Here is an 18,070-nt window from a genome sequence, read left to right as displayed (position 1 = left end):
GCTTTGCAACCCTACAACTTCAGAGTGATCCACAGACCAGGTTCACATATGGCCGTGGCCAACTTCCTGTCCCGCTCTCTTCCAGGAAGGAGGGGGGGGGGGGGAGCTGGGGCGGCCGGACAGCGTCCCGGCCTGAGTCTGGCGGTGGAGGTATGTGGTGGGCGTGGCCTGCGCACCTGCAGGGAAGCGGGGTGTGGCAGAGGTTGGCGACATGTGAGTGGATGACACAGCTGAAAGTGTTCATCTAATCACCTGTCGTTCTGTTAAAAGGCCGCAGTCGGGAGGTGGCGGCAGTTGAAGCTGGGCTCCACGCGAGAGACAACACAGAAGACACTTGTTGAAAATCACAGAAAACTGTTGATTGTGAGAATAAATAAGAGTCAAACCTGATCAAGACATGTCATTTCTCCAAGATCCATGGAACCCGCACGAGGAGGTCAGGAAGCCTTCCCCAGTTGTATTTTTATCAACATGTGATAGCAGGGACCCTGCTATTCAAAACTAAGCTGCTACATTACTAATGATTAATGTAACTATAGCTGAAAAATAGTACAATTGAAATAGGAGAGACTATTTATCCCTAAACACAATGGAGTTCAATGAAATAACAGACAGACAGGGCTTTGCTGCCCCTAACACACACACACGCACGCACACATGCGCACACACGCACACACAAACACAGCAAAATGAGCTAACGTTACGCTAAAAGCTAATTAGCCTTTACCTCAAGCCTATACTATGAGCTGGCTGAGCTGCAGTTTAAGTTTCTAGAAGGTCAACGGGCTCATAGTGATGTTTGTAATAGTTGTGACTGGGAAGTGTTTAGTATAATTTGGGTACATTCCGCTGCTCCCCTGCTAAATGAATATCTCTGCTCAACGCTGAAGCATTGACAACGTTCCTTCTGAATACGCACTGCTGATTGGCTGTTACATCGCTCTGAATACGCACTGCTGATTGGCTTTGTATGTAACCAATCAGATGGTTGTGTGGGCGGGACAATGCTGGGTGCTCACTTCTCAGACAGAGGCAGAAAGCAGAGCATCTTGTGAAGACTTCTGCTTCCAAACTCGTTCGTTACCCCCGTTTCCATATGAGTTGGGAAATTGGGTTAGATGTAAATATAAACGGAATACAATGATTTGCAAATCATTTTCAACCCATATTCGGTTGAATATGCTACAAAGACAACATATTTGATGTTCAAACTGATAAACATTTTTTATTATGCAAATAATCATTAACTGTAGAATTTGATGCCAGCAACACGTGACAAAGAAGTTGGGAAAGGTGGCGATAAATACTGATAAAGTTGAGGAATGCTCATCAAACACGTATTCGGAACACAGGTGTGCAGGCTAACTGGGAACAAATGGGTGCCATGATTGGGTATAAAAACAGCTTCCCAAAAATTGCTCAGTGTTTCACAAAAAAAGGTGGGGCGAGGTACACCACTTGGTCCACAATTGCGTGAGCAAATGGTCAAACAGTTTAAGAACAATGTTTCTCATCACTAAATACAGTTGGTCGCTACATTTGTAAGTGCAAGTTAAAGCTCTACTATGCAAAGCAAAAGCCATTTATCAACAACATCCAGAAACGCCGCCAGCTTCTCTGGGCCCGAGATCATCTAAAATGGACTGATGCAAAGTGGAAAAGTGTTCTGTGGTCTGATGAGTCCACATTTCCAATTGTTTTTGGAAATATTCGACATCATGTTATCCGGACCAAAGGGGAAGTGAACCATCCAGACTGTTATCGACGCAAAGTTCAAAATCCAGCATCTGTGATGGTATGGGGGTGCATTAGTGCCTAAGGCATGAGTAAATTACACAACTGTGAAGGCACCATTAATGCTGAAAGGTACATACAGGTTTTGGAACAAAATATGCTGCCATTCAAGCGCCATCTTTTTCATGGACGCCCCTGCTTATTTCAACAAGACAAAGACAAGCCACATTCAGCACGTGTGACAACAGCGTGGCTTCTTTTAAAAATAGAGTGCCGGTACTTTCCTGGCCCGCCTGCAGTCCAGACCTGTCTCCCATCGAAAATGTGTGGTGCATTATGAAGCGTAATATATATATATATATATATATATATGGTGAAATGCAGTTATGCCATCACCTTGTAAAGATCACACACATCCATCACTGGGTTTCTATTCATTATAATTAGACTCAGCTGGAAATAATATTTATGTATGGCAGCACTTACCTTTTACATGATACATCATATCAAATATATTGTATAAATTAACACAATCAATTAGCATGTTATGTGAGTGTGCATGTACTATAGGAATTTTTTGTGTTCATGTTGCACACGGACATACTTGAGTGATGGACCAGAAGCCATATTGAGTGTTGCGCTACCAATGTATGTGTGTTTGTAGTATTTGGCCTGTGGATTAATGCATCGCTGGGAGGACGGTTGATAAAATGCGGCCGTGACTCGTCGTGAGTAAAGTGTGTTCACTTCAAAATGACACCTTGTGAGTGACTTTGAGAAGAAAATATTGTTATGTAACAAACTTTGTGTGGTGTTGCTTCCTTATTTGTCATCATTTTGCGCTGATTTTAACGTGTAGCGGCAGCAGCTGAACTGAATGTGACAGTGTGTCATAATTAAATCGGTCCGCTGGAACAAAAAATACAGATAGTAGTATCATCAATAATAATAATGGGTTATATTTATATAGCACTTTTCTATATATTAGACACTCAAAGCACTCAGAGAAGTGACAGCCCTTCATTTATTCACTCCACATTCACACTTTGGTGGTGGTAAGCTACATTTGTAGCCATGTGTACTCAGCATTAGCCCTCTCGCTTAGCTTCTACTCAAACAATTAGCAAGTCACTGTGGATTTTATTTCAACAACTCAAAATACTACATAAAGCCCTGTTTCCACTGCTCCATGTTGTGCTCATTCATGTCGATGGGGTTTTAAAGGGCCACTGAAACCCACTACTACCGACCACGCAGTCTGATAGTTTATATATCAATGATGAAATATTAACATTGCAAATATGTCAATACGGCCGGTTTTGTTTACTAAATTGCAATTTTAAATTTCCCGCGGAGTTTCTTGTTGAAAACGTAGCGGAATGACGACGCGTGCGCGTGATGCCTCGGGTTGTAGCGGACATATTAGCTCAGCACCACACACGGCTAAAAGTAGTTTCTTTTCATCGCATAATTACACAGTAATTTGGACATCTGTGTTGCTGAATCTTTTGCAATTTGTTCAATTAATAATGGAGACTATAAAGAATAATGCTGTTGGTGGAAAGCGGTGGATTGCAGCTGCCTTTAGCACCGAAACACACCCAGTGTTTCTTTGTTTGTTGAGGAGCTTTAACACAGAGCGGTCAAGTGAACGTGTTTTTCTACGTCAACCAGCAAGTTTTTGTATGGGAAAAATTGAGACATTAAGTCGGCTCTTACCGGAGACTTCAGTGTATTACTGGACCTCCTCCTCCAGCTCAAAAAGGCAGCTGTGATCTTGGCTCCTCGGCTTCTCTGAGAGACACTGACGTTCACCGCAGCCATCCGACTTTCAGGTATGACTTTACAGTCTCCCTAAAACACTATTAAAACAATAAGCAAATAAGGGATCTTCCAGAATTATCCTAATAAATGTGTCTCATTACATCATAAACGCCGCCTGCCGCCGTTGCCTTTTTTTTCCCAGTACTTCACTCTAAACGTCCTCATGCAAGAATCTTTCATCCTCGCTCAAATTAATGGGGAAATTGTCGCTTTCTCGGTCCGAATAGCTCTCGCTACTGCTGGCTATAATTGTAAACAATGTGAGGATCTGAGGAGCCCTACAACGCGTGACGTCACGCGTACATCGTCTGCTACTTCCGGTAAAGGCAAGACTTTTTTATTAGCGACCAAAAGTTGCAAACTTTATCGTGGATGTTCTCTACTAAATCCTTTCAGCAAAAATATAGCAATGTCGCGAAATGATCAAGTATGACACATAGAATGGACCTGCTTTCCCTGTTTAAATAAAAAAATCTCATTTCAGTAGGCCTTTAACTTCAAGGGGATGTGCGGTAAAGAAATATAGTCCGTTGGCGAGGATGAAAAATACTTTGAATGTCTTTTTTTGTTGCTCAAACGACGTCTGCGCATACATGCTGCTTCTGGTGAGTCAAAATGCAGGGAAAGAGAACACAAAAATGCCACAAAAGAAAAATATCAAATCTGTTATTGCTGCTCAGCAGAAATCTGCGGTTCATATGTTGTGCTTCCAATCAACGTTCCCTCTAATCCTGTGCAATTGAACACTGCTAATGTGTCCTCTGCACACGTCAATTATATGCCACTCACAAAATCTAACTAAAAAATAAGCGCATAACAATTTTCAATGTAACTGACGGCCACAACAGAAAAAACAGTTTTCATCATCACTGTTCAATTATTGGAACATCTGTCGAAACGCTTTAGGGAGGACATGAATTCCAGCTATCCCTTTATTGACCAAAACTTTTGTCGGCCATAAACACGTGATCAAAACATTGGTAAAAAAGTTCATATCTAGCAAAACTGGTCATTTTCTGCCGCACAAACCAGACCAAAACCAACTTTGTCATATCAACAGCAGCCGCTCGCTCTTTCCCACGTGCACCAACACATGCACTAATGGCACTTAGCCAGTCATACGTTTAAAAGCCACACAAAAAGTTTTACCAATCAAATGTGTGATTATTCTAGTGTCATTTATTGAGAATATTAATTTATAAATATTATTCTTGAAATGCTGTAATTATTTCAAAGAAATACTAATACAAATATATACTATACAAACACAAAGTTACAGGAATGTACAGTACACATGATCCTAGCTTACATCTCATTGTGCAACATGTGAATGTTTTAACGGGAACTAAATGTGATATCTGAAAGGGTACAAATTATTTCCAAAGCATGAACCCCACCCGGACATACAATACTAGTACACAGCTCATGAAAAAACAATATTTTTTGTTACTTACATTGTGAGTGGTATAAAACACTATTATTAGAAAATAATCTCATGGAAACAACTGCATTCATTTGATAATAATAATAAGAAATGTAACTTATTCAGCAATGTTAGAAATAAGTTCATAATTTTAAAAGGGACTCAATTGTTTGAAAAGTGTGCTGTTACATTTTTCCAACAAATAAATAAAGAACACCAAAGGATAGGGTTGGGTATCGAGTATCGATTGGAACCGGGACTAACTTTCTGATTCTCCCGGAAGTTTCAATTTCGATTCCTAGTTTCGATACCCAGTCCGCCGACCGGAAAAAAATAATAAGTCCGTCGACCCGGAAGAAGCGCCCACCGCCGGAAGTGTTAGCATAGCCGAGCTTATGTAGCCGAGCGAGTCAGTCAAGCATGGATAGCGGGCGTCGACGGTCGAAAGTGTGGCTCTATTTTACTAAAAAAAAAAAAAAGAAATATCGAAGAAATGTAACAAGTGCGACAGGACTGTTTTGTGCTTAGGAGGGTGCACGTCGAAAATGATGAAGCACCTCTGAGTTCATGGAGTACAAATAACTGCGTGTCCCGTCTTCGACAGTTGACACTATCTGTCCAGAACGCTCACACATCCTGCCTGAGAAGGCGGATGTTGTCATTTTCCTAAACAAGAACTGTCTCTGATTTTATACTGTACCTGCTGCTAATCTGGACTGGGTTTTGTAAGTTCTTTCTTATTATTTTTTGCTTTTCTGCACCAGGTTAGACCATCAGTGGGAGCACGGTAACATGTTTAAATACCTGCAGCATCATACACTTGTGTGTGTAAATGTGTTTTCATGAGGTTTCCTGCAGCATCACACACTTATTTGTAAATGTGTTTTCATGAGGTTTCCTGCAGCATCACACAGTTATGTGTGTAAATGTGTTTTCATGAGGTTTTCAAAAATAAAGCTCTCTTGGTGAAAGTGTACCCCTGTGAAAATGTATTCTTAATGCATAATATTTATTTTCAAGTTCATAGATTTGATATTTATATTCTAGTTGAAAACAGCCCTGTAGGAATTTATAGTAAAGTTCATAAAAAGTTAATAGAATTCAAATTGATGGAGAATGTCAGACTATTTCATTCAGAAAGACTGTAGGTTAGCTAGCTCATTTAAAATATCCTAAACTTTTTTTCGACCCTGCCTTTTTTTTTTTTTTTTAAAGAAAGAATCTGAATCGAGACTCGTCAGGAATTGGAATTGAAACAAAGAATCAGAATCGGAATCGTTCAAATTCAAACGATACCCAACCCTACCAAAGGATAGGTTTTGTTACCATTAGAGGTTTAACAGAACATTTTAGTATCTATATTACTTACAATATCTTATTATATCAAATCTATATTCAATGATAGCTAACGTTAGATCAGGGGTCTGCAACCCGCGGCTCCGCAGCCGCATGCGGTTCTTTCATGCCTCCTCCGTGGCTCCCTTTGGCTTTGAAACCGAATGTCAACAAATAATGGTTACTTGATCTATTTTATTTCATTTTATTTAGTTTGTTTATTTGAATTGAACATTTGTCATTTTGGAAAGTTCTGGGATCTTGTCATAGGAAAATAAAACACATTTGAATATATTGTCGATGTAAATGTATGTCACAGCCCTTATGCGACATCTCTTGCTGCCATGCAATTGTATTGTTTTTAGCAGTCAACCCCTAGCAATGGACGGATCAAAAAGCCAAACATTTTATTTACTTACATTTTTATTATTTTGATGTTTTTTTTGCTGACTAGTTGGTTTTTTTCAATTTTTAGTCAAATAAATATGCCACAGTTGTATGCTTTCAGAATGTTGGAATGAGTTGATTTTTATTTTTGTATTCATTAATAAGGGAAGGAACAGAGTATTTTTTTTCAAATGTTCAAAATAATTTAAAGAAATAAATCAAATATGGTTTGATTTCATGAATCCTATAGCACACGTGTAACAAAACTATAAGTGGTGTTATCGTCATTTTAGGAATCTAACAGAGTTTGTGGCTCCAGGAGGGTTTTATTTGGGGGGAAATGGGCTAAAATGGCTCTGTGTATGGTGAAGGTTCCCGACCCCTACGTTAGATCAACATTGATTGATTGAGACTTTTATTAGTAGATTGCACAGTACAGTACATATTCCGTACAATTGACCACTAAATGGTAACACCCGAATACGTTTTTCAACTTGTTTAAGTCGGGGTCCACGTTAATCAATTCATGGTAAACACACAAAGCTAATGTGCGTGCACATGTTACGTATGTGTGGAGTTACATCATTGTGTGGTAAAAGCCATGAATAGTATATGATATTCTGCTTTCATGGATAAATGTTTGCCTTTTAGACATTGTTTTAACATTATCTGATTTTTTACAGACTTTAAACTGGAGCCTACCTCAGTTAGTCATTGTGAAAATGACTAACTGAAAATGGACATTTAAAAATATGTATGCATTCTGTTAAGCCACTAATAGTAACATAAGCAAGTCAGTGATGATCTAGTTATACTTTTTTGTGAAAAAAAGAAAGTAATTTTATGCAAGTTGCGAACGGACATTTTAATGCTTGCTGTCATTATGATTTGCTAAAATACCTCTTTAACAGAACCTAGGAATGTTTTCTGTTGATTATCCATGTTTTTCTTCAGTTACATTACTCTGTTTCATGAATCTTCTTTCATTTGCGTGCCAGATTGAGTACTTTCACATGACAAGGCTACTTCATTCACGTAATAAATGTAATTTTCTTGTTAATAATCACATAAAAAGTTAGTAAAGATGTGAGAGTAAAAAGCAAACAAACCTGTTCTGTGTAACACAACTTGATGTTTCTTGAAAACAGCGTCCAGTAGTTGATTGTTCTCCTCTTTTGTTCTAGAAAGTTCCGTCTCGTATTCTGCTATCGTTCTCTCTAACACTAGAAATATTTCTTCAACGGCAGCAGTTAGTCGCTGATCCACCAACGCTCTCAACATTTGTAATGTAGACATTTTCACACAATCACAACACTTTACTCTCACACTTAATCTCTACTTAGCGATGTGTTGACAACTTCTGCGTCTTTGTTAGCAGCTAACAAGCTAAGCTAACTAGCGAGCTCAGCTAACTAACAAGCAAAAATAGCACGAGAAGCAGCACAGTGCTTGTAGTGCATCGAGACGACTTTATCCTTAAATAAAGAATCAAATATGTATTTTTTACGACGTAAATATTTCAAACTGAAGAACAAATAATAAGACTGACTTATTAGCTTCATTCGCGGCTTTCTGCGTCGATCTGCCAGTACTGCGCTCTTCTGCTGAATGACGTCACAGCCGGAATTGGGAATGGCGTCACATCCGGGTGGAAGAAGAGAAAACAAAGAGGCTATTGTCACATGAATGTATCTTCAAGACACTTGACAAATTTGGCTTCGATAATTTTTTTCAGCGAAACAATGAAGACTTTGTACTGCAATGGTAATAGCTCGATAAAGCTCAAATCTGCTACATAGCATCCTATTTTAGTTACATTATTGAGTTTACAACCTCCTGGCGCTAATTTGTACTGTTTTTGTACTTATTTTGATTATTATCATTTATTGATTGTTTGTAAATGCTGTATTTTTATAAATAATGGTTTATAAAAACAATAAAAAAGGAAGGCGGCAGAACAGAGCAGTACTGCCTTGTAACGTCAAGTGTGCCAACTGTCGTGAAAGCACATTGACGCAGAAAGCCTCGAGCAGGACGCTAATATGTCAGTCTTATTATTTGTTCTCCAGTTTGAAATATTTACGTCGTATAAAATACATATTTGATTCTTTAGTAAAGGATAAAGTCGTCTCAATGCGCTAGAAGCACTGTGCACTCGTGCTATCTTTGCTGGTTAGTTAGCTTAGCTCGCTAGTTAGCTCAGCTTGTTAGCTGCTAACAGAAGGCACAAAAGTTATCAACACATCGCTAAGTAGAGATCAAGTGTGAGAGTAAAGTGTTGTGATTGTGTGAAAATGTCTACATTACAAATTTTGAGAACGTTGGTCGATCGGCGACTAACTGCTGCCGTTGAAGAAATATTTGTAGTGTTAGAAAGAACGATAGCGGAATACGAGGCGGAACTTTCTAGAACAAAAGAGGATTACAATCAACTACTGGACGCTGTTGTCAAGAAACATCAAGTTGTGTTACACAGAACAGGTTTGTTGACTTCTTACTCTCACATGTTTACTAACACTATATTTGATTAATAACAAGAACATGACATTTGGAATATATAATATAATCACAATGACCAATGGTAGAACAAGTCAGAGCTGGGACGGGGTGGCCCCCATGACGGGGCCCCCTAAACCTAAATGATAAAGCTAATTCTAACATCATCTTATAACACACACATGCCTCTCTGGGTCCACCGCTAACAATCTTTAACCAGGATTTAAAAAGTTTCCCAGCCATCATCAATTATTGCTGAAATTTGCATTTTCCCGACATGTATTTATGTTCTCACTTTCACCACAGCATCAACTTGTTCACAGGACGTAGAAAAATTATCAAAGGGGATCAGATTTTTTTTAACTTTTCCTACCATTCACATCCCTGATGTAAGACAATAACATGATTTAGTTTTTTATGTATTCTAATTCCTAAACAAATGTTAGCAAAACCTTAACTATCCTAATTCTAACAATGGAGTCAATGGGCGCGCCTCTATTCCGCTCACTAAGCCCCCTAAAAAGGAATTAGTTGATCAATATAATATACCCAGAATGTTATTTCTTTAAAACATGCTGTAAAAATGCATATCCTAAGGAAATATGCCTTATAATAGCCACAAACTGGAGGATACATTTTTACTTGAGATAACAATTTAAAAATAGTATAAAGGTTTTCTGGAATTTCCCAGGGTGTACCCAACCTTCCGCCCCCCTGTTTGAGTGATTGATTGAGACTTTTATTAGTAGATTGCACAGTGAAGTACATATTCCATACAATTGACCACTAAATGGTAACACCATTCGGGTGTTTTTTTAAACAGGTTTTTCAACTTGTTTAAGTCGGGGTCCACGTTAATCAATTCATGATAAATGAAAAGGAGCAAGAGGTAGGAAATGGATGGATGGATGGATGGAAGAAGACACATCACAATACAACCATACAGGATAAAGGTTGGCTTTTGCGCCGCTAGCTTAATGCTAACATACAATGGACGACCATATTGACGGGCTAACAAAAATTTGCATTATGATCGTTTTAAACTTGTACAAATGTTTAACAAATAGGAGTTTAGTTGAACAAAACTGACACAAAACAACAGATGCATTTTTATTTGCATATATATAATCACCAAACTGTGTAGAAACTAAACTTCGTACGACAAGGCCATCCTGTTCATCAAACCTTAAAACTCTGATTTGGTATGGGACATAATACAATTGTTTCCACTCACAAAGACCCTAAACATCCAGATTTCTAACCGCTGATTTGTATTTTTGATGTTTAGTTGGCCGACCAGAGGAATTAGTTGTCACTACAGCTAACTGTATCTTCTTACATTACACGCTCAACCATCCTCCATTGCAGAAAATACATTACATTTCTTACAAGTATTATTATCACTGAAAGACAGTAGAACAAGGCTAAACGTGTTACACACAAAGGATGGGCGAGCTAATAGCTAAATTAGCTTGAAACGAGAATAAATTAGTGCTTAGTATTTTTTCCCATTCAAAATTAATTGACCATTTTTCAAACTTCAACCATTTACACATTTTCAATTGATTCAAACCATTCCACCTTTGACATATTTCAGTAATCCTGGACATTCAAACTATAATTTTTCCTAGTTCTAAAAAATTCCACGATTTCCCAGAGTTCACGTTTTTTCGAACCTTTTTTTGACCCTTTATTCTGGCGACTACTCATTCCACATTGTTCAACCCACTTCAACCGTTCCAACGTCAAATCATTCCTCTTAATCGGGTCAAAAAACAAAGTTGTTTTTGGAACTTGAAAAACTCCCGGTTTTCCCAAAATTCCAGGAATTCCATAATACCATTTCTCAATTTGAAAATGTTACTACTTCAACACTTAAACTCATTTAGAACATTCACATTGTTTAGCATTTTCCAATAAAATTCCGCTTTCCCGAAATTCTCAAATTCCAATGAAATTCTTATTTAAATTAAAGTTCCACCACTCCCACATTTTTGATCTGATACAAACCGCTCCAACTTCGAAATATTCAGCCTGTTCAGGAATTGTGTGCTCCATGTCAACACTTATTTAAGAAATTCACAGATTTCCTGGAATTCCCAGTGCTTAGGGCATTTTCCCATTCAAAATATACTGTATTATCCATTTTTCAAACTTCCCCAATTCCCACATTTTTAAACCCATTTAAACCATTCCACCTTCAGCACATTCCATACATCCTGGATATTCAAACAACCATGTTTCCATGTTGAACAAATTTCCAGGAATTCTTGTTTTTTTCTAACCCTATTTCCAACCTTCTTTAGTACAATGACACCTTTCATATCGTTCAACCCATTTCAACCGTTCCACTGTCAAAACATTCCTCTTAGTCAGGACCAAAAAACAAGTTGGTTTAAGAATTAGAAAAATTCCCGATTTTCACAAAATTTCGTAATGCCATTTTTGAAAAAAAAAAAAAAAAAACTGTTACTACTTTAACATTTCTTGACCGATTTAAACAATTCTAACACCAACCAATTCAACTTGTTCATGCTCTTCATCATTTTCCAAAAATCCCGCATTTCCCCAAATTCCCAAATTTCTAGGAAGTTACAATTGATATGAACCTATACAACCCATTCCAACATCAACATATTCCACTCATCCTGGACATTCAAACTAGCATGTTCCCAAGTTTTAAACCAAATTCCAGTTTTCCTGGAAATTCCAACTCTTCAACATTCAAACCATTCCAACATTCCAACTATTCTTATACTACATTCTTTCAGCATTTCAGTTCAACTTCAGCATTGGAGCAATAACACACAGTTCCTTCAGGAATTGCTTCATCCCGTTATTATTCAATCAATCAATCAATGTTTACTTATATAGCCCTAAATAACTAGTGTCTCAAAGGGCTGCACAAACCACTACGACATCCTCGGTAGGCCCACATTATTATTATTATTATTATTATTATTACTATTATTATTATTATTATAATTAAATGTAGCTTACAACATTGAATGTGTCGACTGCATGAATGTCGCCTTCTCAGTTCTCACTTTAAAAGGGGAACATTATCACCAGGCCTATGTAAGCGTCAATATATACCTTGATGGTGCAGAAAAAAGACCATATATTCTTTTAACCGATTTCCGAACTCTAAATGGGTGAATTTTGGCGAATTAAACGCCTTTCTGTTTGACGCTCTTTTTGCGATGACGTCAGAACGTGACGTCTCCGAGGTAATACAGCCGCCATTTTCATTTTCAACACATTACAAACACCGGGTCTCAGCTTTGTTATTTTCCGTTTTTTCGACTATTTTTTGGAACTTTGGAGACATCATGCCTCGTCGGTGTGTTGTCGGAGGGTGTAACAACACTAACAGGGAGGGATTCAAGTTGCACCACTGGCCCGAAGATGCGAAAGTGTCTGCCGCCAGACCCCCATTGAATGTGCCGGACATGGCACAGAGATGTATGGATAACCTGCAGATGCATTTGCAACAATAAATTCAACGAAATCACAAAGGTGAGTTTTGTTGATGTTGACTTATGTGCTAATCAGACATATTTGGTTGCGGCGTGACTGCCAGCTAATCGATGTTAACATGCTACGCTAATCGACGCTAACATGCTATTTACCGGCGGTGCTAAAGCAGACATGGCACAGAGATGTATGGATAACCTGCAGATGCATTTGCAACTATAAAGTCAACAAATTCACAAAGGTGAGTTTTGTTGATGTTGACTGCCAGCTAATCGATTCTAACATGCTACGCTAATCGATGCTAACATGCTATTTACCGGCAGTGCTAAAGCAGACATGGCACAGAGATGTATGGATAACCTGCAGATGCATTTCCAACTATATTACGTTTCCTTCCACCCACATTTAATGCGAAAAAAACACTTACCAATCGACGGATTTAAGTTGCTCCAGTGTCACGAGATGCGAAAGTCCTGATCGTTTGGTCCCCACATTTTACCGGCGATAATAACGCAGCTATTTGGCCATGCTATGGCTATGAATAGCGTCAATAGCTATTCGCTCAATATCTTCAGTTTCTTCTTCAGTACTTTCATACTCCAACCATCTGTTTCAATACATGCGTAATCTGTTAAATCGCTTAAATCGCTGAAATCCGAGTCTGAATCCGAGCTAATGTTGCTATATCTTGCTGTGGTATTCGCCGTTGTTTATTTACATTGGCAGCACTGTATGACGTCACAGGGAAATGGATAGTCGCATCGCAAATAGCGAAAATCAAGCACTTTAAAGCTTTTTTTTAGGGATATTCGGGGACCGGTAACATTTTGAAAAAAACTTCAAAAAATACAAGCCACTGGGAACTGATTTTAATTGTTTTTAACCCTTTTGAAATTGTGATAATGTTCCCCTTTAACGCAATTTGAGTGTCTGGAAACGTACTAAATTAATCTAATCCATTATTAATATTAATAATAAAATAAACAAGTTATCTTTTGAAGGAGTAGTCAGTAATCTGATTACTTCATCCCGGTTTAATTTTGGCGACACTATCTAAATGAAAGCAAAACAGATGTCATCTTTTTTGGCCAACATGTTGACTGTGCTCATGCTTTCTTAGAGCAGACCCGTCTCTAAAAATGAATGTGAAAAAGACTAATTATAGTCCACCAGCAGGGGGAGCTCATCACTAGTACTACTTCATGGAGGCTGGCATGTGGTACATTATTTCCTGTGTGTGTATGACTTATTCAGAGGGAGAGCAGCACACTAGTATGGATTGCATGGATGACTTTTAGGATGTTTTTATATGAATAAGGTGGATTGGACGTTGGCCTGGGAAGGCATTCCCCTGAAGGTCTACTTCATCTGTCAGCTGGAAGTACCCTGACTGCTGTGAGGGGAAACTGATGAGATTGTGAGATCATATGTTGGTGCAGGACAATGTCTCATGTGACTGAGCAAAGCTGGACTTTTCTAAATAATGTCTGTTTTCTCCTGTCCCGCAGACCTCGATGAAGAACCTCTACTTCATGAGCAGGAAGAGGAACCGCAGTCACCCAACATACATGAGGAAGAAGAGGTTTCACAGCCCCCCCACATTAAAGAGGAAGCAATGGAACACAACATCAGTCAGGAGGGAGATCATCTTGAAGGACTGGAGGAGTTCCCAGTGACTGGTGTCCCTGTGAAGAGTGAAGATGATGAGTTCAAAGGTGAAAGTGAGGAGAGCGGAGGGGGGGAGCCTCCAAGCAGCAGCTCAACACAACACATGACAACAGAAGCTGATGGAGACCACTGTGGAGGATCACAAGCAGACAAGCTCTTAGCTCCACTATCAGATAGTGAGGACACAATGTCACACTCTCCTGACACTGATGATGAAGACTCTAAAGATGATAAGACATGTCACACTGACAACACTCACTTGAAATGTTCTTACTGTGACAAAAAATTCCGTTACCGTTCTTATCTGAATAGACACATGAGAATACACACTGGAGAAAACCCTTTTACCTGTTCACGCTGTAGTAAAGGTTTTGCACAAAGTCAAAATTTGAAAGTGCACATGAGAACGCACACTGGTGAAAAACCTTTTATCTGTTCAATCTGTGGTAAAGGTTTTACAGAAAGTCAGAATTTGAAAAGACACAAGAGAATACACACTGGTGAAAAATCACATTCCTGTTCAATCTGTAGTAAATATTTTGTACAAAGTCAACATTTGAAAGTACACATGAGAACACACACTGGTGAAAAACCTTTTTCCTGTTCAATGTGTGATAAAGGTTTCACACAAAGTCACCATGTGAAAGTACACATGAGAACACACACCGGTGAAAAACGGTTTTACACAAAATCAGTGTTTGAAAAGACACATGAGAATACACACTGGTGAAAAAACATATTCCTGTTCAATCTGCAACAGAAGCTTTTGTGACCAATCAAACCTTATAAGACACATGAGAAGACACACAGGAGAGAAAGTGTTGAGTTGCAGTGTGTGTGGTGAAAGATTCTCTTCTAAGTACCAGTGTAAGAAACACAAGTGTGCTGGTGAGAACAGCAGCAGCAAATGAAACTGCAGGATTTGAAATAAACTGTCAAGTCTTTAATTTTGACTTTCTAACAACATCAGCACATACAACATGTGTGACGTTGTTTGTGTAACAATCTTTTTAACATGGTGCGGCATGGCGTAGTGGGTAGAGCAGCCGCCCCGAAACCTGAGGGTTCCTGGTTCGTTTCCCACCTATTGCTATCTAAAATATCGCTGCCGATGTGTCTTTGAGCCGGACATTTCACCCTTTGCCCCCGGTGCCGCTTACACTGCTGAATAAATGATGAATGAATGATAGGTGGTGGGAGGGGCCATAGGCGCAAACTGGCAGTCACGCTTCCGTCAGTCTACCCCAGGGCAGCTGTGGCTACTGATGTAGCTTACCACCACCAGGTGTGAATAAATGTTGAGTCCCAGTTCTCTGAGAACGCTTTGAGTGTTTAGAAAAGCGCGATATAAATCTAAGTTATTTAATATGCATCTACATTTATATATTAGAAATTCTATATTGGTGCTTTTTTTGTCAAGTACATGCATTAATATGTAACATTGTGTACTTTTATCAAAAATGGAAAAGAACAATTTGAAAAGGTGAGAGTAAAGAGTGTAAGACATATTTTACATACCCGTAAACATTTTATGTGTATATATATATTCATCAGACAATTTTAGACTTATTCATAATAGTGTTTTTATAGGTGTTTGAAATATTGAAGTGTTACATATTTTTATTTCTAATTGTTAATAATTCCATAGATTAGCACCTTTATATGTTATACATATGTACTGGTTCACATCTGAAACATCTTCTGGACCACTTCAGGAAGCATATTATTATTTACTTTATACATCATTTGAACAGTTGTCTTTAATATAATTTTAAAATGTGTGACTTTATGAATCATTTGTTGGGTCTCTATAATCCGTTTTATTAATTATCTTTATTGCTCTCTTTTGTAATATGATGATTGTGTTATGATTGTTTTATACTTTAACTTAATATGTATGTACTCAGACCTTTATGCAATAAAAAGTGAGAGAAAATTGTTTGTGGAAGGATGGTTTTGATTTTACAAACATACATTTTTGAAAAAAAAAAAAAATCCCTATTACTGTGTTATAAACATTTTTAACTTTTTTTTTCTTTTTTAACATCCCAAAACAATATCAATCAACATTTGGAATTTCAGGCAATAGCCGATATTGTACGTCCTCTCACCAGGATTTACTTTCATTCATAAAATAAACTGTTTATTTTGTTTCCCTATCACAGAACGAACAAGTGTTGTCTTCAATTGCAAAACAACATCTTAAAAATTATTTGAAGTTGTCAATCTGGGGCTTTTTTTCTTAAATTTGCATTTTGATGAATGAAACTTTCACAAAATGAGTTTTGTTTTTTTTGTTTCAGAAAAAATACAGTAAAGAAGAAATGGTAAAGAAGTTAAAAAAATTATTTACTGGAATTAAAATATTTTGCAAAAAAGCCTTTAAAATTGTTTAAAATATTTTGTGTGTTTGCAGGTCGTACTTAATGAAATCTTCAAATAATAAAATACTTTTATCACTCAATAAGTGCATCAGCGACCAAATGCCTTTTTCAAACCATTGCTGTACAAAGATGGATTTGTTTCTCATTTTAATATAACAACAATTCCATAGTGGAGTATTGTGTGTGATGAAGTTGTGTTTGTACAAAGTTGTAAATTAGTTTCCTGTACAACATTTGCTGGTAGGGATGATTACCGTTCACTTTTAGTTCCATGTTTTATGTGTTATATATGTAAGTATATTGTGCGTTTGTATTTTGCCAACATGTAGAATCACATGATAGGCAGGTTTTATCATGTTTTTCTGTCACCTTGAGGAAATGGCATAAAGAGGAAGATGACAAGTATAAGAGTTGTGTGATAATATATACATAATTATTCTAGATAAATCTTCTGCTCTGTAGTCAGACATGTCATCCACTTCACCACCAGCCCAATGGGTTTGAAAGTCTTACTGTTGTACAGGTTATATGTCGTAAATATCTTAAGCCAAAGCAACACGATGTTTAAATTAGGCTTAATACCAAAACAAGTTTTTACTGACTGCTTTTGTTGGACTTTAAAATCTCGTGGCCTTCTATTTGTTGCAGCCCCTACTTGCTGCAGCTTGAATGTCCACTAACCTCAGCCTGGCCTTCCACCGGCTCCGGCCGGCATATTTGCTTCCCTCTGCCTGGCTTTTCAACTGCCATAGCCTGGGTGTCTGCCTGCTTCAGTCTGGCCTTGTTCTGGCTATAGCCTGGGCCTCTGTTAGACTTAGCTGGGCTTTCAAACCGCTGCAGCCTGGGCCTCTGGATTTAGAATCATCCCTCAGAACTGTTGGCATGGCTTGTCAGCCATGAGATTGCCCTAGATTTTCTTTTGGATCTCTCCCTTCACTTCCTAGATTCATACAGCTGTTATGGTTCCTCTTTTGTGTCAACCTCAAGACACAAGACATTATTTAGATTATTTACTGTTTGTCTTAACATACTTCCAAATATCCATGCCAAGGAGGGGCAGCAAGGTGGACAAAAGCATATGAGTTGAGTGACCATCTTCAGAGAATGTGCCGGATATTTTTAGACAACCCAGCCTTCTGTCTAGCGCCATTAGAACAAAACAACTTTGGGTGGCTTCGCCCTTTAAAACGGAAGAGCCAAGCTAACTTGTCCCGTTATCCGAAATCTTTGGCTGCCTTGCGGTAGTTGACTCCTGGACCAAAACTAAAATGTGCCAATTGTATGCAATATTCATAACATTCTTGGTAGTAAAATATTCTTCAACAACATGGCCTCATTTTGG

General features: G+C 38.2%; 2 protein-coding genes across 3 annotated transcripts in view; one reads left to right on the top strand and one right to left on the bottom strand.

Moving 5' to 3' along the window:
• LOC133544920 (oocyte zinc finger protein XlCOF7.1-like) overlaps positions 1–8,336 on the bottom strand; it is an 88,523-nt gene extending 80,187 nt beyond the window's left edge. Inside the window, exon 1 of the mRNA XM_061890166.1 lies at positions 7,813–8,336. Coding sequence (XP_061746150.1) covers positions 7,813–7,999 — 187 coding nt within the window. The 5' untranslated portion in view covers positions 8,000–8,336. The remainder of the gene's footprint in view (positions 1–7,812) is intronic.
• A 353-nt stretch (positions 8,337–8,689) lies between these two features.
• On the top strand, positions 8,690–16,280 carry LOC133545359 (oocyte zinc finger protein XlCOF8.4-like). Of its 2 annotated transcripts, none has more exons than XM_061890861.1 (2): positions 8,690–9,184; positions 14,197–16,280. In XM_061890861.1, exons 1-2 carry the CDS (start codon positions 8,998–9,000, stop codon positions 15,072–15,074), a joined length of 1,065 nt encoding a protein of 354 aa, XP_061746845.1. In that variant the 5' UTR covers positions 8,690–8,997; the 3' UTR covers positions 15,075–16,280. The 2 variants fall into 2 exon arrangements, with proteins under 2 accessions (XP_061746845.1, XP_061746844.1); XM_061890860.1 differs by having other exon boundaries at positions 14,185–16,280.
• The last annotated feature ends 1,790 nt before the right edge of the window (positions 16,281–18,070 follow it).

This window comes from Nerophis ophidion, linkage group LG28 (assembly GCF_033978795.1).
Source record: "Nerophis ophidion isolate RoL-2023_Sa linkage group LG28, RoL_Noph_v1.0, whole genome shotgun sequence".
NCBI lineage: Eukaryota > Metazoa > Chordata > Actinopteri > Syngnathiformes > Syngnathidae > Nerophis > Nerophis ophidion.
This window is presented reverse-complemented; position numbering and strand designations above follow the sequence as displayed.

What these genes read in the sequence shown, in the direction of transcription:
- LOC133545359 (XM_061890860.1), top strand. Translation starts at nt 8,998, where the DNA reads ATGTCTACATTACAAATTTTGAGAACGTTGGTCGATCGGCGACTAACT. An exon ending in AGTTGTGTTACACAGAACAG is followed by an intron (nt 9,185 to 14,184) that starts GTTTGTTGACTT and finishes CCTGTCCCGCAG; the next exon opens with ACCTCGATGAAGAACCTCTA.